At 51.5% G+C, this 11,192-nt stretch overlaps 1 protein-coding gene across 2 annotated transcripts in view; it reads right to left on the bottom strand.

Annotated features, from left to right (window-relative positions):
• Positions 1-1,052, bottom strand: part of MDGA1 (MAM domain containing glycosylphosphatidylinositol anchor 1) — a gene marked incomplete at both ends in the record, with an annotated part of 137,747 nt that extends 136,695 nt beyond the window's left edge. For both annotated transcript variants that reach the window (XM_084202017.1, XM_084202016.1), the window contains one exon: positions 926-1,052. In XM_084202017.1, the coding sequence (XP_084058143.1) occupies positions 926-1,052 (127 nt within the window). The remainder of the gene's footprint in view (positions 1-925) is intronic.
• Positions 1,053-11,192: the final 10,140 nt, after the last annotated feature.

Here is an 11,192-nt window from a genome sequence, read left to right on the forward strand (position 1 = left end):
TCTGGCTAAAGTAAACCCCGGGTGTTTTCCCAGCCCGGGGCTTGTGCTCGGTGGCACGGGGTGTCATCCCCCGCCTCTGCCCTCGCACTGAGGGGCTGCGGAAGCCAAACCTCTCATGAGGAGACCACCCGAGCTCGCCATTAGCCACCCTGCCTGCAAACAAGGAGAGGAAGTAAGCTCCGTAAATGCAAAAATAATAATAGTAAAAAAGGAAAAAAAAAAATCAAGCATCTCGGCATCAGCTCTGCCACAGACCACCACCCACCCATCTCCATCACCTTAAGAAGAAAATCAGCCGCGAAGTTCCACAGGGCGCAAAACCAGCCTCGCCTCGCCCCCCCGGGCAGCCCGGCGGGGCCGGCCGTGGGGAGCCGAGCCGGGCGGAGCCGTGCCGGTGGCGGGAGCGGGCAGCCCCCGGCACGCAGGGAACGAGACCGGGCAGCCCGCACGCCCTTCTCCCTGCTTCCCCGCGCCGGTGGTCCTGAGAGCAAGGAAACCCGCAAGCGCATCGCCGGGAAGGGATCCACCGTCCTCCCCCTGCCCCAAAGAAAATGCAACTCGGAGGTGCTCCCAGAGCCGCCCCCGCCGACATCAGCGTGGCGTCCCCACGCGAGGCGGGTGGGGAGAGGGGAGGCAGGGCCGGGGCTCCAGTCGCTCCCCCGGCGGCAGTCCCGCCGGCGGTCCCTCCGTGCCATCTCGGCGGACTCGTACATGGGAGGCGGCCAGAGGTTACGGCGAGAAATTATGAAGTAGCTACAGGCGCTGGAAGCCCTATTGCTGCGTCAGTCTCTCCGCTCAGGCTGAGACGAGGTTCGGCGGCATCATTTACTTTCTCCTGCAGGTGCTTTTTAACTTTGATCCCACCGCCGCCGTCTGCGCCCTCGCCCCCCACCCCTCCTTCGCAAACAGCGACAACGTCTCTTACCGTACACCCCTTGTCCCCTGCTGTACACCGGCACCAGAGACAGGAATAAAAAACAGATCATGTCCATCTTCAAGGCAGAGCCTTCATCGCCGGCGAAGAAAAACAGCCAAAACAGCTCAGGCAGCATCCGGCGGAGGAGCAAGGAGCAGCCGAAAGCCTCCTGAAACACCGCCCCATGCGCCCCGCTCCGCGCCGGGCACCGGCGCCCCTCGGGCGGAGGAAGGGACCCCCCACACAGGGGCCACCTGGGGGTAAAATTTAAAATTTAGAAGAAAAAAAAAAAAAGAAATAAAGAAAGGAGGGAGAGAGCGAGAGAAGGAGGCAGGGAGGGCAGAAACGCGGAGTACCGCTTCCCGCTTCCCCTCTCCAGGTTGCTCGAGGATCTCCTGGCGAACAGGCAGCCGCACCCTCACTCGGGGTACGGGGAAAGGCCAGCCCGGGGGCACCGGGCCGGCACCGGGTAGGGCAGGAGCAGGACCCGGGCCAGCCCGGGCTCCTTTGTTCCGCGGGAGCTGCCGAGCGCTGCCCAAGTCCCGCGCTGCCCGAAGTGCTGCCAAGTGGGGCCAACTTGAGTGAGTCCTCACCCTCCCTCCTCCTGACGAGGCTCTGACCGCAGCCCCCGGAGCGGACGGGGAGAAGGAGAAGGAGGTGGAGAAAAAGGGGGGAAGCGAGGGTGGGGGGTAGGAGCCAGCTGCTGAAAGGCGGAGGAAGGGATAGGTGATTCTCGCTCCTCTTTTCCAGATCTTCTGAGGAGGGGATTGTTGTAATTAATCAAATCCAGGAAGGATTTTTTTTTTTTCTAAAGCGGCTCCCAGGAGCTCTCCCAGCTGCACTGCACCGCCCCAACCAGCCTGAAGGGAGAAGCAACCGAGGAGCAGACAGACCACGCACCCTCGCAGCGCCTGCAGCTCAGCTCGGCTCTCCTCGCCTCCTCCCCAGCCTGCCAGGTCCTTCGCCCTTCAAAACTTTCCCTGATGTTGTGTGCCAGCCTCGTGTGGGTGCGTCGCCTCCGTGCTTGCCCGCTCCGCCCGCCTCGCAGAGGATTTGCAGCTGTACAGGGGCCCGTGTCTCTCTCTCCTTCGACGGCTGCCGGATCTCCTAGTGGGAACTAACGGGCTGCAGCTGGAAGATAGCCGGCAATGAGGGACAAGAAGATGGACAAAGTTGAGCTACTCCTGCCAGACGCCAGCTGGAAACCGCGTGGGAGGGCTCTACCCCACCGCTGTTTCCTGAAGCGCCAAGATCTCCTGCAAAAGTTGCCGGGAACGCCACCGCTCCCCAGGCGGCCCCGGGGCGCTCCGCTCCGCCGTCCCCGACGGGGCGTCCCGGGCTTCCCGCGCCCGCCGGCGGGGCTGGCCCGAGGGCGCCTCGCTCCTGCCTGCCGGCTCTGCCAGCCGCGCCTGATTTTCTACTCTCTTGCTCTGTTGGCTTTCCAGGTTTTCCCCCTACCCTCTTCATCAATTCATTACCTACCGCTAAAAAAAAAAAAAAAAAAAAAAAAAAGAGCCAATTAAAGCGGGCGTGCTGGGGAGAGCCCTGCCTCCTGCCCAATTCTGCGAGCTTCCCCACGCCTCGCCCCGGCCCAATTATGGGATTGGACCGCAGGGATGGGAGAAAGAGGGACTTGCTTCGGGCGGGAGACCGATTGTCAGTCCGGGGTACTCATCCTCAGGACCCTCGCGGCAAGGTCGGCTTCTCCCGGCTGGGACCTGAGGTGGCGAGGGATGGGGGACAGCGCAGGTTTCAGGGGTGTATCCCGTGCTGGTGCTCGCTGGTGCCAGCAAAGTATTTGGGGCCCCCCAGGTAGGTTGCAGGCTGGCGGGGCTGCCTTGTGCATGCTGCTGGGGAGCGGCGGGGCGCGGCGCTCCGGCGGGGCGGGGGTGCTGTGCGGGCCCAGCCCGGTGCGTGGCTGCGGGGGCCGCGGTACTCGCCGGGCTGCCGGCCCGGGCCGTGGGGATGCTCCTACGTGAAACCCGCAGCGGGGAAGCTGTGCATGCCCCTCTCCCCGTGCCCCCGTGTAGGGCCCGGGCGAGAGGCCGGGAGGAGGAAGAGGATGCTGAGCGAGCCCCGAGCATCACCACCGGCAGCGCGGGCTACGCGGGGCCCTGCTTTACCATCTCTGTCGCCGTCTGCTTTGCTAGGGAGATAAAACGCTGCCTCTGGGAAGCCTAGACCTGCTCGCCCCCGAGCTGACGAGCCCACCCGTGCATGTCCCGAGTCCATAGCAATGAGCCAGACCGTAAAGCGGAGCCAGCGCCCTGGAAACCCCTCTTAGCGGCGCGTTCTGCTCCCGGGAGCCGTGCTCTAACCCAGCGCTGGCTTAGCTGGGGCTCCCGGGCACGGGCTGATGCGGATGTCCCTTAGCGACAGCGAGTCCTCTCCGGCTTTTCCTCGGGGCTGGCCCCTGCGCGGCCCCCGCCACGCGTGGGCTTGGCGCGCTGCCCCGGGGGCTCCCGGCCCGGCAAACACGCCCGCTCTCCGCCGCAGCTGGCCAGGGGTGCGGGACCCAGCAGGCACTGAGTTGTCATCTGAACAGCTCACTCCCTGGGTAAAAATGTAATGAAAAAGAAAATAATCAAAAACTATGTCCCGAAGAGCGGCTGGCTGCTCAGTCATGCTCTAACAAACAAGCAATTAATAGATATAGCCCCTAATTAGCAAGTAGTTATTCCTATTGTAAACGGTGCTCAATCAGAAAGGGAAAAGCAGGAGCATGCCCCAGCGATACAGACAGGACAGCATCACCCCAGAGCCCAGCGTCCCCCCAGTGCCCGGCATCCACGCACGTGGGAGGCAGGGCAGGCAATTTCTCAATGGACTCTATTCCATCATTTATCAGGATACCACCAGAATAAAACTGCCTTGATTGTTTTTGTGGTTATTTAGGGGTTTCATTTCCTTTGTATTTCTTTTTGCAACAACTAAGGGAAAATTTGCCAAGAAACTGTGTTTTTCACACTCTTAAGATGCCTTTTCCATAGCTGATAGCATAGAGCAGGGCACCTGTGAAAGCACCTGATATGAGCAAATTTATTCTTTAATACAATAAACCCTTATCTGAGAAGTATTTAATCCTTCCTGCGCTGGGTGGTTGCAGCGTTAATAAAGGGTGCATAGGTAGAAGGAGGCAGCCGGCACCAGGAGGACAGGTGGATCAACTCCTTTGCCACAGCTGATAATGAGACAAAATAAAATTGTCTACATTTCCACAGAGCAGGCTGAAGGCAACCCAAGGAAAACGAGATGGAGAGATGTTTGCAGATCCAGGAAGCTTCGTGGTGATAAAATAAAACCGTGGAGACATGAGTCTTGTTCTTTTCTATGCATAATTTTGAAATAAGGATATTTATGTGGCATTTTGTAGCCCTTCCATTATTTTTTCCAGGGATTCTCATTAAATTATGGAATAGTGCCTTGGTGTTTGAATGAGTATGAATTACATATCTGGCTAATGATTCAAAAAAAATTCAAAAAATGTATGCTTCACACCCCTTTTTTGTGTTAGTATTCAATGCACATGCTCATGTTTCACTGGCACAAATGCTTAAGAAAGATGAATTTCAAAGTAAACTGCCAAAGTATATTCTGAGTAGGAAAAAATACTGCCAAAACCCAAGAACATAACTGCATTTGCTAAGTAAGGTAATTAATAATTATTGCTTGAGGCCTAATAAATCATAGCATTCATAATTATGGCGTTTCCAGTGGGTGACAGCAAGGCAGCATTCCCATGCACACTTGCTAAGCAAGCTACTTCCTTGTTATAGGGAAACCATACCCTGTAGTGATTCTGTAGTGGTTCTGCTTGTCAGAAAGCAAAGATGAAGGATGCCTTTCCTCCCCCCCAACTGTTTCCACAGAACATATTTGTCCTATCTTTCCATCTGGGAGTCAGTGTCTCCGGTCACTTCTCAAGACCCCGCTTGTCAAATGAGTCCTGTCTCTGAAATATTTATACGTACTCCATCGCCTATATTTCACAGCTCTGTTAAGAGGTAGACAGTCTCTGGGACAGCTGCTGTGTTCAAAGAGAGCAAATCATATAAAGCATGACACCAGGCTGGAAGCCATTGAAGAACCGTGTGAGGCCAAGGTCCAGTTGCAGGAACATTAATTATCTCTGTGTCAATGTTTTCATGCTGTACTCTGGTGCAGTCTGTCATTTCATTCTTTCCTGGGATGATGCAACTATCTCTGGGCCCCGGTGATCTCTTCAGCTTGTGGCCTGACATTTCTATCACCTCTTTCCTCTTCATTTTCTTTGCAGCAACCCATCCAAGAATGTCTCCAGGATCTATGAAGTTTGATCTCTTCCTCCCTTCCCTCCTTCCACACATATATGGAAGCTTTCCTGCAACGTTTCTCTCGCTGCACCTACTGAAAGGGAGTAGAAATAGAAGGTAGGAATAGAAAAGGAACATAATGGAGCACCTTCGAGGCAATGGGCAAAGCCAGGGTGACTCCAAATGCTGCAGGAGAGATGAGAGCTGGGCAGGGGAAAGCTGGAGGACTCTGTAGCACTGCAGCAGAGATGTTAGCAGGGAGATGGGAAAACAAGGGAATTCTAACTGCATCTTAGGTCTGCATCAAAGAGCTGAGCATAGAGTTGTTCCTGTGCTGCTGAGCTGGAGCAGGTTCTGCAGCAGGAACAGGGCACCTGTCTGACGTGAGGCAGCGAAATTGGGCAGCAAAGGAGCCAAAGAGGGGAAACTGGGACAGGCAAGGGAAAGTCACTGTGCGTGAGGAAGGGGAGCCCCCTCAAACTGCTGCAAACAAACCAGGCACAATAGCACCAGGTACTCTGCAACACACAAACTCCTGGAAGATGAGAAGCTGGGCACAGCTATAATGACAGGATGCAGCTGAACTGTCTGCTGTCTGTTTTCTTTCTGTTTAATTTGTCTTCCCAGGAAAACTGTAAAAAAATACATTAAAAAATCCTAGTTTGCCATTCTGAAGTGCTGGAATCAGAATCTTTGTGCAAAAAAATTCCCCTGGCCTAGAGCGGTGTTTCCCATTATTCATAACACCAAGCTGGTGCTGTTGCAGTCCTAGATTCTCCTGGGTATCTCCTGCTTTCACTATGAAGCATGCCAAGATAGGGCTATAAATCCCAAGGGTTCTGCTTTGCTGTCCTCAGTTCTCCTCATCTCCACTCCAGGGAATAGACCTATGCTGTGCTCACTTTCTTCCCAGATGCATTTTACACCACTAGTGGTACCTCTGAGCCTCTTGTGTATTCTCTGCATTTTTGATTATCTCTTCTCGTCACAGATAGTGTTTGGTACTGAAAGGAGTGATGGAGAGGGAGTCCATTTCTATTCTTCACCCAAGGTATTCATCCTACCTGATGAATACCTTCCTCCCTGCACTTCCTCCCTACAACCCTTCCTCCCTGCACTTCCTAGATGCTGTTAGTCACGGGGCTGTGCCGGGATTTCTGACGGCTGGTTGCTGTTGTATCAGATTCCTGCCTCCTGCTTTCACCCAACTATACTTTGACACGCTTCTGTTTCCTGGTTAAAGCTTATTTGAAAGCCATTGCAATCCCTTGCCCCTGTGATCTCAATGTGTGGCCACTCTTCTTTCCCTAGCTCAAGTGCTCACCCCGTGCCCTCCCTGCTTTCCCCCTCCCTGCTTGTGCACTAAACCCGGAGGCTTTTAACACAACATTTTTACCAATCTCTATGCTTCTTAGCCTATATATCTAGTTTGACAGAGATCCTGCTGGGTTGGGGTTTTTTTCTCTTATGCTTTAGGACAGATTTGGGCTGGTTTAGGGGTGCAGACAAGTGTCTCAGCATCACTGGGAACATCTTTTCTTGTTTCACCTTTTCTTTGATCTTTTTTCTCTTCTGCCTGCTTCTCCTTCTACATTCATGCTTTCTTCTTCTTTCCCACCTCCCCTTTCATGTGTAAAAAGCAAGTTGAGAAAATGTCAAGCTGGTGCTGGTCAAAGGAACCTGTTCTTCCTTTCTTCCACTTCCTTTTATTGCCTCGGTGCCCTCTCCTAGTCGATGTCTCCCAGACTGTGCTGGAGAGGGATACTTTTCCACAAAGAGCAGAGACAAAGGGTTCAAGCATGATTCTCCCCTGTTTCTGCCCTCTGCCACTACAAGCAAAAGGTGCATCGATTGCAGCTTTTGTCAGGGCCAGGCAGCTGATCCAAAACATGTGATCCCTGCCCTGAGGTGGAGGTGGTGGGGCAGGTGACAGTAAAGGAGCTGCTCCTGAAGTAAATGCCTCCATCCAGAGGGCTGTGTTTGAACCAGTTGTCAGCACTCCCAGGAGAATGTGCTACTTGAATTTCCCTCGAGGGGTTTTGAACACCACTCACAGCACAGGGGTGGTTTATTGGCTCATACAACTCTTAGATGGGACCTTCCTGTTTAGGCTTTGGTGGAGGAAGCCTTTGGCCACAGACAGCACGTCATATCTCCCTGATGAGGGGAGGAAGCCATCCTCAGAGTCACTTCTGTGGAAGCACTCAGGTGAGGCTGTGGCTCGCATGTCCTGACACCTCTAGTTGGTGAGAAAACACTCCAGCTGGTGTTTTCACTTCAGTTGCCCAGTGTCCGCACTCATTTTTGGGAAGATGATCCTATCAGCACACAGTGACTTAAAATTACACACAAGAAGTTCCTCAGTCCCTTTTTCTCCTTAGAGAGAGCCACCCTCCCTTCAAGAATTGAGCATTTGTATTTTAGATATTAAAAGGTAGCTGCAGAGTAAACTATTTTTCTGCCAGAATCCCTTTTCACTATCCATCCCAGACCACAAGAGCTGGCAGAGCTGGTTTCAGGAAGATCCAAAAGTGTGCCAGGCTTGCTGCAGAGAAGAACATCCCATTCAATGCCTGAAGGAGCCCCACTGCTTCCTGGGGATCCATACCCTGCTGTTCAGAGGTGCAGCTCTCCGCCAAACTCTCACTGCAACACAACAATGAAAATAAAAATTGAAATCCATAACTGTCAAAGCCAATGTGCACTGCCAGAGTCTGAACAGCTTGGGCAGTCAGACCTTGGCTGGGATGGGCTTTGTTCCACCCAGAAGAATGGGTGTGCAGTCCCCAGCTCACATGGCCATCACTGGCTGTTTTGGCTGGAGATACCTGAGTCAGCCCAGTGCCTGGTGGAAGCTTCCTCCTACTCTTTTCTTGGCAGCTCTCCAGCTGATTGCTATTTTCCTTCACTACCACAAATCCACTCTCCAAGCCTGACCCATCTTCCCTCTGCCCAAGCTCCTTCCAGGAGGGCTATAAATAACCACGGGTCTGACCTGAGTTTTGGAAATCCTGAGGCCAGAGTTCTTTTTGGAAATATAATGGTCCCTGTGTACTTGTCTCTTCCAGAGGCACTCAAGGATGGATGTGGACACTTATGTTTTAATCCAAAATGACTTATATGTCCTGTTTCACTGTCATTCCTTGCTCTGCTCATACCCATAGCTCAGGGTGTCAGGTGAATACATCAGAGGGTTTCCAGGCTTAAGGAGAGAATGCAAAGAGCTGCCTTACTGGGCAATGCATGTCTCAGTGCCACTGAACTTCCTTGCTTTGGCTCTGTAAGCTGATGAGGTCTGGAGGGATAGAGGGCTGCAAATCTTACTTCCATGAGGGAGGATGCTCTGAGCTCATCTGCGAGGACAGGGTCTCTCAGCTCTCATTTGTGCCTCTCAGCAGTCTCTGCACATATACCACTTGTATAAAAACATTATTTCATCTCAGTGTTTTGATCCTGTGTTACGTTACGAAAACTTGGATGCCTGAAGTCCAAGTGCTTTGAGAACACAAAGAAAGCCATGGGTAGTTGGCCCCTCTGACTTAATCTAAAAACCACTCCCTTCTCATGACCCAAATCTAGCCCATGGTGCAAAAGCAGCACACAAGGCTCAGCTGCTTTAAGTGAGTTTGAGAATAAAGCCCCTGCAGTTAACTTGTGCAGAAATAGTTTCCTTGTTGGATATTGCATACAGTCTATGAGCTGCCCTTAAATGTTGCTATTGCCTCTTTGTTTTCAAGTGTTGTTTTTTCACTGCTGCAGTTCTTGAATCAAGGATCCAGTGGTTTTCTTTCTTTTTTTTTTCTGTTAACCTCTATGTACACACACACACACGCACACACCCTTTTTCCTTCTGTCCAGTGATACACTGCAGCTACATTTTTAACAAACTGCCTGTTGAAGTGAAAATATCTTTAAAATTCATTGCACAAATCCAGAAGTTGCAAAAGAAATGTTGAAATAAGAGAAAATGTTCAGAACTGCTGAAAGGATGCAAAACACAATGCGCACACACACACACATGCACCAAGGATTGCTGCTCCCTTTTTACCTTTGGGGTGAGTCTGAAACACAATTCCATGTTGCCTCTATGCTTAAATATTCTCACATCCTTAAGGCACAGCAGCATCCTTGTTTTCCCTCTGTAAATGGATCCATTTTAATAAATCCATGGTGAAACACCCTGTTTAAACTTCACATGTTTATAATACAATTGTACAGCAATTCAGAGTTAGAAGAACCATTAGTGTAAAACTAAGTAACACTAGACGCAACATACAACAAATTAGCAGAAAAACCCTGCTGATTCCCTACTGAGATGAAATTCTAGAAAAACCAACCCCATTTACCAACATATTTTTCATTGGAGTTGCTCAGGTCATTTTAGAGAAGCTGGGGCTGGGGCTGGAGCTACCTGGGGACACAAGACAGGTGTGTGAGTTCTGTGTAGCATTGAAACACTGCTCCTGGGGAGGCAGCTTAGCAGAAGAGCTGCTCTTGCCAGGATCACCCATCTCCTCACTGCTTCCAATCAACACAGCTTGCACTCACACAGAGGGCTTCTGCTGGCATGGCTGTCTCAGCCAGGAGCTGCAAGTCTGATCAAAAGGGAGCATGAAGAGCACTGGCCTGCATGAGGAGGGGGCTGAAGCACAGAGCTGAGGTGTGACTCACCCAAGCTCAGAGAGCGAGGCAGAGAGATGAGCAGAGCTGGAAAAGAGTACTCTCTTGCCTCATTTCTCAGCATGGCTGCAGACAGACAGCACTGCCACTGAACTGTGTATTCCAATGTATAATTACTTGCTTATTAGCTGGCTAGCTCATTATGCCAAGAAAGTTATCGGGAATGTGGAACAAAGACATTTCTCCTCTTCCTGCCTTTCAGACCAGAGAAATGCCAGATCATACAACCTGCTGGGCACCTCCACCTTCTCCACCCTTCATAGGCTGTCAGAGGTTGAAGTTTAATTGATTTCCCAGTTACATCTAGTCCTCAGAAGAAAGAGTAAAAGAGCTAATCATGCTAGCCTGATACTACAGTCAGGGACTTTGATGGCTATTGTTTCTATTGCTGCTTCCCAAGTGATGTGCTCGGCCCATGGGTGGTCTTGTCTGGGTGATCAGCCTTGAAGATGTTGGGAGCAACCAGCCTTACCACACACTGCCTTGGAACCTCACAGATGGGGAGGACTGTGGTATGGAGTGTCAGCCTGAGGTAAAGCGAAATACAGGCTTTACAAGACAGGGCTTGACTTACCAATTGTTTAGGTGACCCTTTCCTAAAGCTTAAAAATGTAACCCCCTCTGTTGCAAGCTCCCTCTAGGGGCTCACCAGTCACTGCAGTGTTTTAAGGCATATCAATTCATGTCTGAAGTGTTGCACACTCACCCTGTGGGTTTCCAAAGTCTGTCCATGCAGGGCCCCAGATGGCTGCCCTCCACTGAAGGGTGAGGTGCTTCTCCCTGCTGAACCAACCCCTGCATCCCACCTTCCCCGGGCAGATCAGTAGAGGGTTTTGAGCAGCAGCAACAGACTTCCCTATTAGCTGTGTCAATCAGTAAAATTAGTGGGAAACTGCATAATTTTCAGATGGACCAAATCATTTCGATTACAGAGACAGGAGGAAACACTGCTGGTCTGATCTCCTGTTCTAATCAAAGTGCATTGTGAGGAACAACCTCCAGTACTGATTTCTGATAAGCCATTAATAAACCATTCATTTCTATTTCACACAGAGCAGTGCCATATTCCATCAGGATGCACAAGCCAGTATTCTGAAGGAACAAAACCCATTTGGAATCAGATTTACAGCTCTTCAGCAGCCCTCAGATTTGCAGGTAGACCACAATATCTGACTTGCTGGAAGGTTTCATGGCATGTGATGCTGGCACTGAGGAATTGATGTCTCTGATTTTCCCACTCTGATTTTTCCTGATCTTTGGTATGAAGAATGAGGGAGACAGGTGTCACACTCCACCCAGCTTCA

Source organism: Fringilla coelebs, assembly GCF_963513975.1.
Source record: "Fringilla coelebs genome assembly, chromosome: 3".
In the NCBI taxonomy this organism is placed as follows: Eukaryota; Metazoa; Chordata; class Aves; order Passeriformes; family Fringillidae; genus Fringilla; species Fringilla coelebs.